Consider the following 19,635-nt stretch of genomic DNA (forward strand, 5'->3'; position numbering starts at 1 on the left):
TTATATCTTATGGTGCATATTATACTAGCTGTGTCTGGTTTTCAGGTGTATTTGAAGTGGGCTGTCAGACGGTAGATCATCATGTCAGTGGAATGAAACATATGTATTCAGTACAGGTCTGTGATAATTCTACTACTGAAGAACACCAGTATGGAACCATGAGAACCTACTTCATCTCAGCAGAGGAGGTGGAATGGGACTATTCCCCTAATAGGGAATGGGAACTTGAGAAACATAACATCACAGAAAATGAACATGAGAGGTATGAGATATAATAATAATTACACTAACATTTCCCTTGTCTGAGGCTAAAATACCAGCACTAACTGTTATGTGATGTGCAGTATAATGTGCAGTATGGTGTGTAGTATAATGTGCAGTATGGTGTGTAGTATGAGGTGCAGTATAATGTGCAGTATGGTGTGTAGTATGGTGTGTAGTATGGTGTGTAGTATGGTGTGTAGTATGAGGTGCAGTATAATGTGCAGTATGGTGTGTAGTATGGAGTGCAGTATAATGTGTAGTATGGTGTGTAGTATGAGGTGCAGTATAATGTGCAGTATGGTGTGTAGTATGAGGTGCAGTATGGTGTGCAGTATAATGTGCAATATGGTGTGCAGGATGGAGTGCAGTATGGAGTGCAGTGTGGTGCAGTACAGTGTGCAGTACGGTGTGCAGTACGGTGTGTAGTATGGTGTGCAGTATGGCGTGCAGTATGGTGTGCAGTATGGTGTGCAGTATGGCGTGCAGTATGGTGTGCAGAATGGTGTGCAGTATGGTGTGCAGTATGGTGTGCAGTATAGTGTGCAGTATGGTGTGCAGCATAGTGTGCAGTATGTTGTGCAGTATGGAGTGCACTATGGTGTGCAGCATAGTGTGCAGTATGTTGTGCAGCATAGTGTGCAGTATGGTGTGCAGCATAGTGTGCAGTATGGCGTGCAGTATGGTGTGCAGAATGGTGTGCAGTATGGTGTGCAGCATAGTGTGCAGTATGGCGTGCAGTATGGTGTGCAGAATGGTGTGCAGCATAGTGTGCAGTATGGCGTGCAGTATGGTGTGCAGAATGGTGTGCAGTATGGTGTGCAGTATGGTGTGCAGTATAGTGTGCAGTATGGTGTGCAGCATAGTGTGCAGTATGTTGTGCAGTATGGAGTGCACTATGGTGTGCAGCATAGTGTGCAGTATGGTGTGCAGCATAGTGTGCAGTATGGTGTGCAGAATGACTCGCAGTATGTTGTACAGAATGCTGCTGTATCACGTACAGTATGTTGTGCAGAATGTCACTGTATGGTGTGCTGTATGGAGTGCAGTATCACGTGCAGTATGGCGTGCAAATTGGTGCTGTATAGGCCAGAAAAAAATAATTCAAATCTATGGGCACAGCTGCAAACAATTTTTAATGATTCATCCAAGACATATATAAGGTGTTTGATTAAACTATGTACATATATGAATATATTGGGCCTGATTCATCTTTGACTGCAAGTCCATTAGCGTGCCGTATCTTGTGTGAATGCATGCATGCTCCAGAACCAGACATAAGCCAGTGAACGCAGTTGCATTCAATTCATGTCCGCATGCAAATGACACTTCCGACTGCCTACGACCTGAACTGCAGAATACCGGAGGGAAAGGGCGGACGCACGTAGGCATTGTACAGTAAGGGCGTGCTGAGGTTCAGCGTATGCTCAAAAGAAAAACAGGACAGATTGCGCTGCGGAGAATTTATGTTGGTATAGCTCAATAAAAGAACCTAGAGGATCCTCCCATCGCAATAAATAACCAATTGAATAGTATCACATGAATAAATGTTTAATCACAGACAATATAATCTACTAAATAATAAATATAATATCAATTGTAAACCTGTATAGCTGGCCAGCATACATTTGAAAGGTACCTTTATACAAAATAAAAATCAATTGTAAAAAATGGTAAAAACCTAAAAAATCCAAAGGGGCTAGGTAAAGGAAGTCCAATATATTGACCGTACTTCTTAAATGGATAATATTGGTCGGAAGCTCTTATAGAGAAAGCATGTATACGTTTTATGTAACAAATCGATCAATAGTAATCACGAGACTCTCTTTCACTTCATGTTGTGTCAGATACTTCCAATATGTGATAATCAACTATGTAGACACAGTCAGGATTTGCTCCGTAACACTTGTTATAATAAGGAGCAATTCAAATTCAGCCGAGATATTCAGTACCTTCTCAACAACATATATTAAATTCTTTGGAAAAACCGCAATTAAAATTCAGCAGTATTTTCCTTACCATTCAGCGTCTTCAACCCTCCGGAGGGAAAAATAGATGGAGATGCGGGGATTTCAAAACTCATTACATTCACTAGTTAGTGGATGTTGTAGTCGGCACACCCAAATTAGGGTTCAGATGTTAACCGCTCGTCAGCGGTAGTGGATCAGGTTATAGAAAAACTTGTTCCTTTGCGCTGAATCGCACCCGTCAGATGGGGCTTTAGTTGAAACAATATCAAGCCAAAGTTGCAAGTTGTTGTATCAATATACACAGTTCCAAAAGAGATCAAAATCAAGCCGACTGTATTAGAGACAAAGTCTCCGTGTCTCCGTGTTGGTGAGATGATAGTTGGTTTAGTGAGATGAAATCACAGACCTCAATTGCTGACGCTTCACGGCACTTTCTCAAAGCTATTGAAGGTCTGAATCCGTTCCTTTAAATAGAAGGCTGAATATCCAGGTGTCTTTCATTCATTTTAATTTTCTATTTTCTATTTTTTCCTTACTTTTTTCAGTTTTTTGAGTCTCTATTTTCAATATTTGAATTCATATCAAGCCAAACTAGGAGATATTATTTAGTTTACAGCTTATTTAATTTTCATCCGTTAAATATACACATAGACATTCTCAAAACATTTAGAGACATAAAAATAAGCCCGTTAGTACAATGATCTGTCTTGTAACAAGATATATACATATTGCTACTGCTAGCGATCTCTTATTTTTCACACAGAGACGTTGTTTGAGACAGATTCAGAAACTCTCTATAATCAATGGGATCCTAACGTGTCTCAAAGACCTGGGATAGATATATATATATACAAACTTAATTAGATAGTAGCAACAGGCTAAATATGGTCTTATATGTCTATCAGTGGTATAATCATAGGTAAAGAGGTTCCATATATGGCAACTATACATAAAGAACATACTAGACACTAAATTGAGTTTAATCCACACTAAATCTAAAGCGTGAACCATACAGATAGATTGGCATATATAAAAAGGTGTATATGTATACACATAAAAATGCACCAACACGCAACTATACAATTAAATCTTGACAAGCCCCGAATCATATCGCTTATTGGCATCACTTATGGTACCGAATTTTCTCAGAAAATATATATATATATGTATAGAAATATAAAACACACACAAATTTATAGATCAAAAGTTGATAAAACATGTAGTTTTCAATTAAGGCAATTATGGTCTAAGGCTTCGTTCAAGCCAGTCGGTATTAGGGTAGATTTTGAAGATCCACTTAGACTCACACAGACACAGTTTCGTAAACCTATCTCCTCTTCTCTCTGTCTTTCTTACAAGTTCTACTCCTAACAAGGTTAGACACTTAGGATCACTTGCATGATATTCTGCGAAGTGTCTAGAAACGCTGTGATTTTGTACTTTATTTAAGATATTCCTTCTGTGTTCCCTAAATCAGACCAACATATAGAGAAAGGTTTTTCAGAAACAATAAATTCCCAGAAAATACCCCGTTCAGAAAAGCTAGGAATTATCGTCAGAGGAGAGATATTTCTCCTTATAGAAGAGATTGGAAAGGCCATCCAGGTACCATTAATGAGAAACAATTACAAGACCCCTTACAGAAGGATAAGGATTATGAAGAACTAGGTGCCCGTCCAAAATCAATAGAACGTAATAAGTATAGATCCGATGATCATTTTTTAGTAAGAAGTCCCAATCTACAAACATTTCGACACCCAAACAGATACGAGAGTCTCCAAACAAGGACACCAAAACGACAAAGAGACAGAGAGGAAAGAGAGGAAGAAGAAGGAAACTTGAGGAGAAAGAGACCAGCCTAAATATAGGTGGTATATATAACCTTTCTAGTAAACAACTTAATACGGACCAACTTAAACTACTCTCTAAAGGGCTAAATTTTGCACCGAGCCAAGAACCTGAACTATTTGATCTATTTGTAGATCTCAACAAATATACACGAAACTTGTGTAGAACGAGATTTTTCGCTTGCAAAAAGTTAAAAAACATAGATGATGAGATTTTGCCTATTGTTTTGGATGATAACGATACAGAGTGCTTGTCTGACCTTGAATCCCTTTTTAACGAAAATCACGTATCGGAGGACAAATATAGTCAAATATTTGACATTAATAATTCCGTAAAGAAACAAGAAATGACACCCAGACAAACATTTAAAAATAAATCTAGTTTTTTTCCTGTACAACATAAAAGTGCTGCAATTACACTTTTTTATAATAAAACCTTGAATGACTTCAGATCTCTTTGTCGCCCTTCACATAGAGCGAAAAACAAGGAACAGAAATATATTAAAAATAAAAGAAGATTTACAGGATTTTCAGAATTAGGTAATCTATCAGAACTAGAAAAACAAGCTCTAAAAGAATTTCAAAAAGACACGTCTATAGTCATCAAACAGGCGGATAAAGGAGGTGGTGTGGTGGTGTTAGACAGGGAACACTATGTTAGTGAAGCTATAAGACAACTATCTGATATGTTATTCTATCACAAACTAGATAAAGATCCAACTTTAATTTTTCAAACAGAATTAAAAAGTTGGTTAGAAGAAAAACTTAGACAGGGCACACTAACAAAGGATGAGTATTTGTTTTTATATCTTGAACATCCAGTAGTACCGGTATTCTACCATTTACCGAAAGTTCACAAGTCTCCAACCTTACCACCAGGGAGACCCATTATATCGGGAGTAGGGTCCCTGACTTCAAATTTATCTATGTATGTTGACCATTTCCTTCAGGGTTATGTGTCAAATCAAAAGTCACATATTAAAGATACGATACATATGTTAAAATTAGTAGAACCAATTAGATGGGATGATACATATGGCTTTCTAACTCTGGATGTACAAGCCCTCTATACTAACATCCCACATCAAAATGGAATTGAGGCAACAAAAACTTATTTAGATAATGATGATTCAATATCTTGTGATAAAAAGAAGCTTATTGTGGAGGCGATAGCGTTTATCCTATCGCATAATTATTTCCTATTTGAAAGACATTTTTATATACAGGTTACAGGAACTGCGATGGGGACCAGGTTCGCGCCGAGCTTTGCGAATTTATATATGGGCACCTTTGAGGACCAGTATATTTGGCGGGGCCCGTTTGCCGCGAACCTGGTCCTATACGGCCGTTATATAGACGACCTCCTAATCATTTGGAAAGGAGGTCAAAATTTGGCTGAGGACTTTGTAAAATTTTTAAATAATAATACATATAATTTGACTTTTACCCACACTTTTGATAGAACTCAAATTAATTTTTTGGATATAACCTTGTCTACTGATGGTGAAAAGATAGTGACATCTAATTATAATAAGCCAGTAGACGTCTGCAGTTTCCTTCATTACAACAGTGGTCACTATAGACCTTGGGTGAATAACATTCCCAAGAGCCAGGTGGGACGTCTACGGAAAAACTGTTCTGAGGATCCTGAATTTAGAAAACAATTGGACAGGATGCTAGATTCCTTCAGATCTAGAGGTTATCCTGAACCCCTATTGGAAACTACTAAAGAATATGCTTTATCTCTAGATAGGAACTCTGTACTTCAAAATTCCACTAGATTGAAGACCAGGAAGGATAACAATAAAATAGGAAATACCACAGGCTTCTCAAACACCCCCGCATTTGTTTCTAAGTATAATTTAAAATCTAAGCAAATTTCTAAGATCATTAGGACCAACTTTAATTTATTAAAGATGGATAATATTTTGTGTGATACCATAGAAAAAAAGCCTACTATTATTTTTAGAAAAAATTTAGATCTTAAAAGAATTTTGGCACCTAGTTCTCTCAGGAATATACAAGAAACACAAAATGACAATTGGCTAAGCAAACCAGAGGGTTGTTTTAGATGTGGAAATAACGTTTGTCTAACCTGTGATCATATTAGAAATAGGACAAAGAATATCACATCTACTCATTCAGGTATGGATTTTCCAATTAGGGGATTTATTAATTGCAATAGTACTTATGTTGTTTATGTATTGGAGTGCGATTGTAAACTCCAATATGTGGGTAGAACCACAAGATCCCTGAAGACGAGATTTAGGGAACACAGAAGGAATATCTTAAATAAAGTACAAAATCACAGCGTTTCTAGACACTTCGCAGAATATCATGCAAGTGATCCTAAGTGTCTAACCTTGTTAGGAGTAGAACTTGTAAGAAAGACAGAGAGAAGAGGAGATAGGTTTACGAAACTGTGTCTGTGTGAGTCTAAGTGGATCTTCAAACTCTCTACCCTAATACCGACTGGCTTGAACGAAGCCCTAGACCATAATTGCCTTAATTGAAAACGACATGTTTTATCAACTTTTGATCTATAAATTTGTGTGTGTTTTATATTTCTATACATATATATATATATTTTCTGAGAAAATTCGGTACCATAAGTGATGCCAATAAGCGATATGATTCGGGGCTTGTCAAGATTTAATTGTATAGTTGCGTGTTGGTGCATTTTTATGTGTATACATATACACCTTTTTATATATGCCAATCTATCTGTATGGTTCACGCTTTAGATTTAGTGTGGATTAAACTCAATTTAGTGTCTAGTATGTTCTTTATGTATAGTTGCCAAATATGGAACCTCTTTACCTATGATTATACCACTGATAGACATATAAGACCATATTTAGCCTGTTGCTACTATCTAATTAAGTTTGTATATATATATATCTATCCCAGGTCTTTGAGACACGTTAGGATCCCATTGATTATAGAGAGTTTCTGAATCTGTCTCAAACAACGTCTCTGTGTGAAAAATAAGAGATCGCTAGCAGTAGCAATATGTATATATCTTGTTACAAGACAGATCATTGTACTAACGGGCTTATTTTATGTCTCTAAATGTTTTGAGAATGTCTATGTGTATATTTAACGGATGAAAATTAAATAAGCTGTAAACTAAATAATATCTCCTAGTTTGGCTTGATATGAATTCAAATATTGAAAATATAGACTCAAAAAACTGAAAAAAGTAAGGAAAAAATAGAAAATAGAAAATTAAAATGAATGAAAGACACCTGGATATTCAGCCTTCTATTTAAAGGAACGGATTCAGACCTTCAATAGCTTTGAGAAAGTGCCGTGAAGCAGGCACGAAACGCGTCAGCAATTGAGGTCTGTGATTTCATCTCACTAAACCAACTATCATCTCACCACTTTGTCTCTAATACAGTCGGCTTGATTTTTGATCTCTTTTGGAACTGTGTATATTGATACAACAACTTGCAACTTTGGCTTGATATTGTTTCAACTAAAGCCCCATCTGACGGGTGCGATTCAGCGCAAAGGAACAAGTTTTTCTATAACCTGATCCACTACCGCTGACGAGTGGTTAACATCTGAACCCTAATTTGGGTGTGCCGACTACAACATCCACTAACTAGTGAATGTAATGAGTTTTGAAATCCCCGCATCTCCATCTATTTTTCCCTCCGGAGGGTTGAAGACGCCGAATGGTAAGGAAAATACTGCTGAATTTTAATTGCGGTTTTTCCAAAGAATTTAATATATGTTGTTGAGAAGGTACTGAATATCTCGGCTGAATTTGAATTGCTCCTTACTATAACAAGTGTTACGGAGCAAATCCTGACTGTGTCTACATAGTTGATTATCACATATTGGAAGTATCTGACACAACATGAAGTGAAAGAGAGTCTCGTGATTACTACTGATCGATTTGTTACATAAAACGTATACATGCTTTCTCTATAAGAGCTTCCGACCAATATTATCCATTTAAGAAGTACGGTCAATATATTGGACTTCCTTTATCTAGCCCCTTTGGGTTTTTTAGGTTTTTACCATTTTTTACAATTGATTTTTATTTTGTATAAAGGTACCTTTCAAATGTATGCTGGCCAGCTATACAGGTTTACAATTGATATTATATTTATTATTTAGTAGATTATATTGTCTGTGATTAAACATTTATTCATGTGATACTATTCAATTGGTTATTTATTGCGATGGGAGGATCCTCTAGGTTCTTTTATTGAGTTATACCAACACAAATTCTCCGCAGCGCAATCTCTCCTGTTTGTCTTTGGTGTATATACATTCGTGTATTTCTGTGGTTGTTGTGCAATAAACCACAACAGTGCAGCAGCGGAGATTGGTGTTATCCCTTTTCTATATATATTTTTAGATAAACATTATCTCTTAAAGAGACCCCCAAATAAACCTTTATTGGTGGGATTCCTCCGCCTACATAGTGTGCGCCATTAACCCTTTATGGGATTACGTCAGCGTATGCTCAACCTCAGCACGCAGCTGATTCAAGTTCAAGGCATCTTGTACATATGTCTTTTAGCTGTGTCACTTGCACCAGCTACAGGGCAGGTGTAAGTGCCGACTGATAGTGATGACAACATATATGCAGGTAAGAGAACCTATAAAAAAGCATTTTATGTACAGAAAGTATTAAGAACATCCTGATTTATGCATTTCATGTTAAAAAAAAGGAAAAAAAATGTAAAACATATATTTTTATTAATGGTTATAGTATTAAGAGTTTCAAATTAATTTTATAAAGATTGTTTTTTGCATGCGTTCCAATGGCACTTTATGTTGCACATATACATGTGTGTATCCTGCCCTGTGTTCTGTCTGTCTGCATATGGCAAGAGGTGTAGAGCCAGAGCGGACTTATACCCAGATTCAATGGGAAACGTTTCTTGAGATCCGCGTGTATTTGAATACTGACATACATGTGTACAAGTTATGTGCATGTTTTTAAATGCAAGTTGCGGTCATTTTGCATTCGAAGATGAATCTGGCCCATAATGTGTAAGGGACTTATGGCAGGTGGTGAGGTATTGGAGGCATGATGTATTTTGTGTATAATGCGCTCCTGTTAGGCACTGAAGGTGTCCAATTGAAAGTATAGGACAACTCCTGACAATCTGTAATGTTTAAATTCTAATCTGGGAAGACCACACTTAATGCGCCTTGTTCATGCTCATTTAAATATTCTTCTCCCGCAAAACTAGATCCCGTTTTTACTTGTAGTTGTATAAGTAGGTGTATTTATTCACCCAGCCAGCCCTCAGCTACGAATACCTCCACTCCACACAGGTACTTCCATCACTAGATGCTAAATTTTGCACCTCTGCATATGCCGCTATCTTAAACTGCAAATTCATGCACTTCCCCATAAAAATGGATACATTTGCACAAATATATGCATGGTACTTACCAAAATGGCATTTGTCCTGCACTTGTAAATTAACTTTTAGTCACAAGAAAAAACATTCAAAAGCAATTGAAAATATCACACGTTTAACAAACAAATCTGGGGTACACTTATGGAACCTTCTAAAAAGCAAAAGTGGAGGTGTTGCCCATAGCAACCAATCACATTCCAGCTATTATTTATCTAGTACAATCTAGAAAATAATAGAATTTGAATGGTTGCTATGGGCAACACCTCCACTTTTCCTTTTTTTAAAAGGTTAGACAAATCTACCCTTCTTTGTGATATTTTTGCTTTAGTTTGCTTGTATATATGTTGCTCTGTATGTTGTGGGTGTTTCTTTGTTTTCTTTAATTGTTTAGATTTTGATGGGTTTTTGCTCTGTCTGTCTTTAGCCATGGGCATATTTTTGTCAGTTCCGGTGAAGGCCGCATAGGATCTAAATACAAGAAAGTGGTTTACAGGGAGTACACAAACGGACAGTTCACGGAGTTGAAGAAAAGAACCCCAGAGGAAGAACACCTGGAAATATTGGGTACAAACTTTAATAAAAGATTTAATAATTGTTGAATATGGGACATGTGTCTAAAATCCATCTTGCTATGCAGCTTCATTGGGAGACATATCTCAGCTTCAATCGTAGTTGCATAAGAAGTTTTAGAAGGTATCAAGCAATAAACAGACTGATATTAAACTGTTTATAGACAAATACATATCAGTGATTTCTCAGGGTGCTTTAAATACTAAATTAATAACATTCATGTGTATTATTAAGGTCCATTCATACGAGCAGAGGTTGGAGAGAGTATACTAATTGTGTTTAAAAATAAAGCCACACGTCCATACTCCATATTTGCGCATGGTGTTCAGACGGTAAATCTTGGAGGTGGAAGCGTAATTCAAGCCACGCAGGCGGGTGAGTTAAGAGAATAAACTAACTTTATGTATGCTCTGAAAATGATGTATCCATATGGTGGAGTCAAATTGTCCTTAGAGTTTAATTACACCTGTATATCAGACTTTTAGGAATGTTCCCCACCATCTCTTGGTCCTCATAACTTGATTTATGGGATCCCTCCTCCAGGAAACACTCTGCGCTGTTGGAGGTCCATGTTCCAATCCAGTCTCCATGAAGGATGGCCTGATGTGCAAAAAGGCCCCAAGCTAAAGCCTTTGTCTGTCCTGATCTGGTCATTGAGGATGAGGACCATTGAGGTCCCACCACAATATTATTGACGTCATTGGCCTGATGGCTCTGTGATGACAGCAGTAGACGGGGCCAACATAGTGGTTTCGGTTGCAGTCTACCCACGCATCAGTATCTCTGTTAGGATCTGATAGAGTAATGTACCCCAACAGAGCAGACTAGTTTCCTGGGGATTGATAATTCATGTATGGAGGGGGAATGACCTCCATAGTTAAATCAAAATTAACTATAATTTCATCCACAGTTCAACACCACACAGGTTTGCTAAAGTGGAGAGGAAGGTGTTGTTATTGTTACAGATATAGAACATAAGTTCATTTAACACTATTTTAAGGACAATATGGCTCTATCTTCCTACTCTACTTTTATAAAAAATATTCCACTATGTGATAAAATAGTTATCTACCATTTGGGGTTTGGTTTGTATCAAAGTCATTCACTTGCTGAATCTACATATATCATTATTTTTCTAGTCCGCTCTCTACAGTAGACATTTGTATACTATACTGTAAGGTCACCTGCTGGATCAACCCCTGTCTCACCTTTTTTATTGGCGGTAGAGGATTTCGCTACATGATTTCAGCAGAGAATTCTGAGTAGTTGGCCTAGAACTGCGCATAACAAAAGTGTCCACTTTAATGTTAGAAAAATACATTAGGTCAGAAGTTGGGCATGCACAGAGGCAGGCTGGGCTGAGGGGCAAGGGGGGCATGTGCCCTCCCGGATTTGTCTGTAGTGAGCTACCTTGGGCTGGGTAATTGAGCCACTTGCATTTTTTTCCTTTAAAATGTTCATAACAGACTGCTGAGTCCAGTCTTGTCCCCCCGGGCTAATAATTTGCCAGCCCTCTCCTGGACATGCATGAATTAGTATGATGTTCCTGTTGATGGAGGGGCAGCTATTGCATGTGTAAGCACCCATGTAAATGGTGATATAAGGTTTTAATGATCTCACGTTATTGTATATACATGTGTTTTCAGGAGGAACAAACACTTATAGATGGAATGTTCCCGAACGTTCAGGACCCGGGAGTAATGACCCAGATTGTTTAACATGGGCTTATTATTCCAAAGAAGATTTTATGAAGGTGATGTAAGAGAAAAGTTTCACCACTCCACCGCTTGCCAATTCATGTCTGCAATTTTATGTAACTTTATAGGTGATTTATGAAAATGTATAACGTGCGCCTCCTGGTGTGCTCGTACCATTTTCTGGGATGGAAAGAGCTGTGGATCAGGGGTATTTCTTGCTAATAAAATGATGGGCACGTGATTGCTCCTACTCATACACTCACATGCAAAGATTAGATTTTGTTTCGCTGGCAATATTATTTAAACGAAGTTGAATAGGCGTAGAACACGCAATTAAGTGGAGAGGTGGAAGAGCATTTTTCTACCAGCAAAAGGACTTGAATTTTAGGGGTATTCAGAAGGTCCAGTAATTGGTAGTTATCCTATACTTTCAGTAGACACCGTTTGAACGTTTCAGATATTATTTGTATGGGAAAACCTATTTCTTGGCTCTTTTTAGCCATTGTTATAAATACTTTCCAAAGCACAAAAGTGGAACATGAAATAAATTCACAATGTCGCCTCCTCTCAGGACTAACTAAAGACACAAGTGAGCCTAAACCGAGCAGTCATTTTGGAGAATAACAGAACAGTTATAATTAATGAGGGGAGAGGTCCTAAATGGTTCTAGGAAGTGCCATTTTCACTCTTTTCAGTGTGGGTATTTCCAGTTGGATTTGCAATTCTGCAAGAGTAGGCGTATAGTGATTTTCCGGGCACAGTTCTCAAAATCAGGAAGTAGATCTTCGTTAATTCATTAAATGCTTCAATTGATTGTTGAAGTGTTTAGTCATTTTGAGGTCAGTTGTACTAAATTATTTATTGTCACAGAATAAGTAAACTCCATGATATCTGACAGAATTTGAAGCTACAAAAAAATACTAATGTATAATACTTTATTGTAAGTTGTGTGCAAATTTATATATAGTCTATCCTTGCCCCCATTGTAGAATGTTTTAAAAAAAATCAGGTGTGTGCAATCACGACATTTTTACTAAGTAATCTCCTGGTTATTTTGCCCAATCTACCATTCCTATATCCTATGAGGTTTCTGTGAATCATTATTGTTCATTTCGTCTCTCAGGATATATACAGTGGGCTGGTGGGACCGCTTCTAACATGCAGGAAAGGAGTGCTAAACAACAAGGGAACGAGGAAGGATATTGCGCGGGAATTCGCTTTGCTGTTTCTGGTGTTTGACGAAAACACTTCGTGGTACTTGGATGACAACATAAAACATTATACTCACAAAGACCCTAGTGATGTCAATGTGACAGAAGAATTTGAGGAAAGCAACAAGATGCACGGTAAATACTCTTAAATCGTGAGTCACTCGGGGGTTCATTGTCTGTTTCTGTTATCACTTATAGAATGTAGAGGAACAAAATAAATAGATTGTAAGCTCTCTGGGTTAGGATTACCTTGTTTTTGTTACATTTTTACTCTTATTTCTCAAAACACTCTTTATCCCCTTTATTGAGATGTGCAATGTAAAAAAATATTGTCAGGCGCCGTCTCTGCACCTCCGCTGGGTGCCGGAGACGGACACCCTCTGGCCGCAAGGCACGTCCCGTTGCTAGGCAACAGGACACGATCATATGATCGCGGCGCTCACGCATGCGCGATGTGCCACTTCGGTTGCTAGGCAACCCAGACGCTTTCCTGCGATCAGCTGAGCCTGATCGTCAGATCCTCCCCTCTCCACGGCTTCCTGTTTGCCTCTATATAAACTCCACCATTAGGGTGCCAGAGTATTGGTTCCCACCAGCTCCAGCATTACTTCCATTTATCCTGATTTGCTCTCCTGTGTATTGACTCCTCGGCTTGCTTGACTTCTCTTCCGGATCTCCCTGTGTACTTCGTTGCCTGCACTTGTATTGACCTTGGACCGTTCCTGATTACACTCTGCCTTCTCCCCGTGGTACTGCGCTTCTCTGGTTTCGACTCGGCCTGTCTGACTTCTCTCCATTCGCTGCTCTGGTAACTATCTGGGAGAACCGCGACTTGCGCATCACACGCAGCAAAGCCCAAACCTCCTTGCGGGGGTCCCTGGTGAACACTGGTGAACACCGGTGGTGCGTTAGACTCCGCGCCTCCCAGTTTAGTAGCGCCAATACCAGTCAGTGATATTCCTAGTTAAAGGCGTGACACATATACCGCCATATAGTTCAATGTTACAGATTGTTCAACTGAAGCTATTCAATGTTAGAATAAGTATGTGATACGTCTGCATCTTTTACTCACTTCACTTCTGCAGTTTGCTCATTGACACTGTAGGCCACAGCCTGGAATAGCTTAAACGGGATAGTATAATAACTGTCTCTCTCCTTCTTACATTTAATTACTCCAGAGCAGCCTGTTCTGTGTTCTGCTCTGTGTTTTACAAACCTTGTGTAGACGAAGAAGATGCTCTTAACGTGGGCAACCAAAACCGTGACCCGAAGTTGGCTCACGCCATGAAGTCCCCCTCCTCCCCCACCGCTTCCTTTTAGGTTCCACATTAGATAAACAATTTATAGGAATTTATTTCCACTTATCGTGGGTTCATAAGTAGTTTAAATCATAGGGGGGTATTCAATTGTTAGCCAGAACCGCTAAAATCCCGCGCTCGAAAAATATTACCGTTAATACGGTAATATCTCGCTGGATTTCAGCTCGCAGCTCCCTGAGCTGCGAGCTGAAATCCAGCGAGTAAATTACTGCATTAACGGTATTTACGCGCAATATTACCGTATTAACGGTAATATTTTTCGAGCGCTGAATTTTAGCGGTTCTCGCTAACAATTTACTACCCCCATAAAATTAGGTTAGATTGATGGGTTAAACCTTTTGGCTGGTAAAAAAGTGGACTGTCCTGCAAAAACCGGGACACATGGTAGCCCTACTCTTTAACTGACCAAACGCAAACACTTCCCTGAATCTTCTAATATGAATCCTCAAGTAGTTGTGCCTCAGTACCAAAGTGAAGTCTGGAGGCTGGAATGTTGGTCATTTTGTTCTTGAGTTATATTTTTGGTTCTGGAAGCATTGTGCACACTGCATTACTATGCCATGTTACTTTTCACCCAGCTTGCATGATTCTGCTTTATCTTGCCATCTATGACTTCAGGTTGTGAGGATCCTGGTGTCGGCAGTGGGATGGTTGCTGTAGTCACAAAGGGTCATAACTATGATAAGTCCCAGAGGACACATAATAAAATATCACAGCCAGTTACAGTGATTGTGTTATGCCTGGTGATGTAGTCACAGGAACTCGTAGCATGTACGCTGCTGTGTAATTGGCTAATAACTGGAGGATTACTGCTCTTAGCAGTTAAGTTGTTGCTGGAGGACACTGCAGAAGAAACCAATTTTAGTATTAAGTATTATTAAATTATTTAGTATTTAAGACAGGTGTTTGCCAGTCATTTTTTATTGCTGAACGCGCTCTTTTGTCACTGCTGTGCGCTGAGTATAGAGAGTTGTAACATTACTGTCAATAAAATCTACATTTCTGGGTAGCAAATATTATTATCTTCTCGGTATTCCAGCAATAAATGGAAAGATCTATGGAAATCTACATGGGCTGACCATGACTGAAGGTGAGAAGACCAACTGGTACCTGCTGGGAATGGGGAATGAGATTGACATGCATACGGTACATTTCCATGCTCAGAGCTTCATTTATAAGGTGAGTGAACCTCAGATATATTGTTCTCTCATATTCACCTGTACATACATTTCTCTCCTATTCACCTGTGTATATTATTCTCTCATATTTACCTGTTATACTATTCTGTCATGTTCACCTCTATGTACTATTCTCTCCTACTCACCTGTATACACTATTCTATCATAGTCACCTGTCAACACTATTCTGTGATATTCACCTGTATACACTATTCTGTCATATTCCCCCGTATATACTATTCTTTCATATTCACCTGTATACACTATTCTGTCATATTCATCTGTGCACACTATTCTATCATACTCACCTGTATACACTATTATCTCATATTCACCTGTATACACTATTATCTCATATTCACCTGTGTACACTATTCTGTCTTATTCACCTGTGTACACTCATATTGACTTGTACATAGGATATACCAATCTCTTAATTACTGAAGCATATCTCACATTAGGAATTTGTGCTGTTGTTTTTTCTGGAAAAGTCCCAATACAATCTTTACATATTTATGTAAGTATTTTTTTTATGTATGTCATATGCACCATTTTATGTAAATATATATTACTGTTATTAATTAGCCAGTGTAAGAGTGCAATTACCCATAGTGTGGCCAATGTAAATTCACTGTGACCAAGAGGCTGAGAAATCACCTATCAACATTATATTATTTTAAACTACCGCTATGACATCTATTATCCAAAATACATGGCACTATGCTGTCTGAAGAAGGGTTTTTTCTATATTTGAAGCACTTTGCTTTAAATGTATTCAATTATAAATAGACCCCAGTCTTTCCAGTTACTACCGCTGGCATTCCTCTCCTCCTGACAGTTGTTAAGCAGAGCTCCTCACAGTAACTGAAGGAGACACTTTCTGATCATGTCTGTGTGCATGACATTATCACCAAATAGCAGCAATTATTTATAGTCTTCCTTTCTGATTTTCATTATTCTCTGGTTAATGGTTTTCCAGGTAAAATAACCCTTAACTCTACCTGTATTCATAATAATTAACTAGTAGTCATGTGACCCTTCCTTCCATTCTTATTTCTGTCTGGTATTTTTGCAGAATAAACCACTTTCCCAGAATTCCTCACATGAGATAACACCAGAGTATTGCGGCATGGGGACGGCTCATGTCCTGCTGAACCACTGATTGGTTATAAACAAACCTCCTCCATATACCAGCTGGCAGTCTGTATCCATAGTACTCAGGGGCTCCAGTAGGACTCCAGGGCCCCTGTGCGTGTGCTTCTTCTGAGCACCCCTTAGTCTTGGCCCTGGAAGTATGACCATGCAGACCAGTAGGATGCTGTTCATTCTCCCAGTCACTCTCCCCAAATCAGGCTCTGATGGGACCGGAGGTGTGGCCGGAGCCCTATCCGTCCTCTCACAATCATCACCTCCCTTGGTGGAACGCCATTCATAATCAACCCTTTTACCTAGTTATACCTAATTTGATAATTGTGTTTGAGTGTGTGCAACTTCATTTAAACAAGAGTCACACAGAGTTTATTTTCATTTTTTTTTTTATTTAAAAATATGCAGAGATGCAATTAAAATATTGCTGAAGTTTTATTTATTAACAAACACTGCCAGCGCCCAGGGAACCCCAAGTATCTAGGTGCAGTCATTTTGACCAATTCACCAAATATTTCTGTAATAATAGCCATTGTTCTGGCCTTGTTTGGGGCTCCCGGGGATCTGGTTTCAGAGTTACTGATCCAGAGGAAGGCGAAGAAAACCCCCGGAGACGTTTCATTTTTCTCAGAGGGAAAAATAATTCCTTCCTGACTCCACGTATGGCAATCGATATTCATCCTGGATCACATAAATATATAACTGCATATTTCTGTATAGCCCTGTAGAGACGTAAGGGGGAGGGAGCCCTGCTCATAGGAGCTTACAATCGAATGAGATGAATCCTGCCCACTAGGGCTTACAATATGATTCATCTATACAGAACAGGGGAGGTAGCCCTGCCCACAAGAGCTTACAATCTAATGAGATGAATCTTGCCCACTAGGGCTTACAATACGATTCATCTATACAGAACAGGGGAGGTAGCCTTGCCCATAGGAGCTTACAATCTAATGAGATGAATCCTGCCCACTAGGGCTTACAATATGATTAATCTATACAGAACAGGGGAGGTAGCCCTGCTCATAGGAGCTTACAATCTAATGAGATGAATCTATACAGAAGAGGAAAGGGAGCCCATACAGATACAATTACATGCTTCTCACTTACCTCTACATTAGCGAAGACAGAATATAATCCATATATTATTACCGGATTCAATGTGATCAGGTCTTGCCTGTAGAACTCACACAATCCTGCAGCTAGATTTCTACTTTAAGCTAATTCGAAGAGCGCAGGGGATCCCAGGACGTAACTGTTAAAGGAACACTTTACAGAGCAACCCTGAATTTTCGTTCTCTTCGCTGTCAGTGATCCTAGGTTTCAACCTCCCATCTGACTGATCCAGAGGAAGGCGAAGAAAACCCCCGGAGACTTTTCATTTTTCTCAAAGAGCGAAAAATATTTCCCTCCTGACTCCATGTATGGCAATCGATATTCATCCTGGATCACATATATATATAACCGCATATTGATGTATATCTATGTAGAGACATAAGGGGGATTGAGCCCTCCTCCTAAGAGCTTACAATCTAATGAGATGAATCTTGCCCACTAGGGCTTACAATATGATTCATCTATACAGAACAGGGGAGGTATCCCTGCCCATAGGAGCTTACAATCTAATAAGATGAATCTTGCCCACTAGGGCTTACAATATGATTAATCTATACAGAACAGGGGAGGGAGCCCTGCTCATAGGAGCTTACAATCTAATGAGATGAATCTTGCCTACTAGGGCTTACAATATAATTCATCTATACAGAACAGGGGAGGCAGCCTATACAGATACAATTACATGCTTCTCACTTACCTCTACATTAGCAAGGACAGACTATCATCCATATATTATTACCGATTTCAATGTGATGGGGTCTTGCCTGTAGAGCTCACACGATCCTGCAGCTAGAATTCTGCTTGCACTTTTCTGAATTTTTTTAATTAAGCTAATTCGAAGAACTCAGGGGATCCCATGACGTAACGGTTATAGGAACACGTTACAGAGCAACCCTGAATTTCTCTGTCTTCCTTTTGGGGACACCGGGGACATTGGGGTATAGAGTAGGGACAGGGCGAACTGACACTTTAAACTTCTGTTTAACTAAGCCCTAACTTCCCTTCTTCTATACCCCACCTTCTGTCCAGCCTCAGTCTAGTTTAAGTGCCCGGCGAAAGGGCTGTGTCTGGGCAGCCTTCTTCTGTTACTTTTATTATTTTATGGCAGGAATATGCAGTATGCAGTGTGCGGCAAGCGCTGTATGGAGGTGGGGGGGGGATCGGAGGTGCTGTGTGAGGTGCCTCTCTTGCCAGCCTCCCTCTCCCAACGTTTTCATACCCTCCTAGGAGCCGGGCACAGTGGCCACAGGCTGTGTCCGTCCTCCTGATCTGACAGTCAGATAGACTGCAGACACTGCGTGAGGAGGGGTGGCAGAAGGTAAGTGAAACCCTCTCCCAGCACAATGCTGAGAGAGAGGGGTAGAAAATCGCAGTTTATCCTTCCTGAGCAGGCTGCTTCTTACTAGGAGCAGTCATTCTATGAAAAAAAAAAAAAGATTCTACTTTTAGCTCAGGAGACAGGGTCAGGCAAGGGTCACTAACATAGTGAGCTCTGCTAGGCACTGGATTGTTGAATGTTACCAATTCAGTGCTGGGCCCTGGAGGAATCTATTACACTTCCTTCATGGTGGTCTCTCACTATTATGTGTGCAGACATCAGAAAAAACAGCCATTTTATAGCTCCCCTTTTCTGTCCTGATTCCTGATAGAAAGGTTTGGGGATTGTTATTATAAAGTTTATTACTTTTACTCTGTGGGGCTTTATTGGCTGTATTGCAGGTTTACTTTCTGTTCAGTTTTGTGGGCTGCTTGTTATTTATATTGTGTTTTGTTACACTGTTTATTACACTGTTTTGTTTGTGTTTTGTCCCATCTGTTAACATGTCAGAAGGGGAAAAACTATGCGTGGTAAAGCTGGTGTTACATCAACGTTGAGTTTCACCTGGGCTGTCTTTTACGTTAATAACAAAAAATGTCTAGGTCACAG

General features: G+C 39.1%; 1 protein-coding gene across 1 annotated transcript in view; it reads left to right on the plus strand.

Moving 5' to 3' along the window:
• HEPHL1 (hephaestin like 1) overlaps window positions 1-19,635 on the plus strand; it is a 113,546-nt gene that overhangs the window by 69,808 nt on the left and 24,103 nt on the right. Inside the window, exons 12-17 of the mRNA XM_075198739.1 lie at window positions 46-262; window positions 9,896-10,035; window positions 10,276-10,416; window positions 11,688-11,794; window positions 12,862-13,084; window positions 15,308-15,447. Of these exons, the coding sequence (XP_075054840.1) occupies window positions 46-262; window positions 9,896-10,035; window positions 10,276-10,416; window positions 11,688-11,794; window positions 12,862-13,084; window positions 15,308-15,447 (968 nt within the window). The remainder of the gene's footprint in view (window positions 1-45; window positions 263-9,895; window positions 10,036-10,275; window positions 10,417-11,687; window positions 11,795-12,861; window positions 13,085-15,307; window positions 15,448-19,635) is intronic.

The sequence above is a fragment of the Mixophyes fleayi genome, chromosome 2 (assembly GCF_038048845.1).
Source record: "Mixophyes fleayi isolate aMixFle1 chromosome 2, aMixFle1.hap1, whole genome shotgun sequence".
Taxonomy (NCBI): domain Eukaryota; kingdom Metazoa; phylum Chordata; class Amphibia; order Anura; family Limnodynastidae; genus Mixophyes; species Mixophyes fleayi.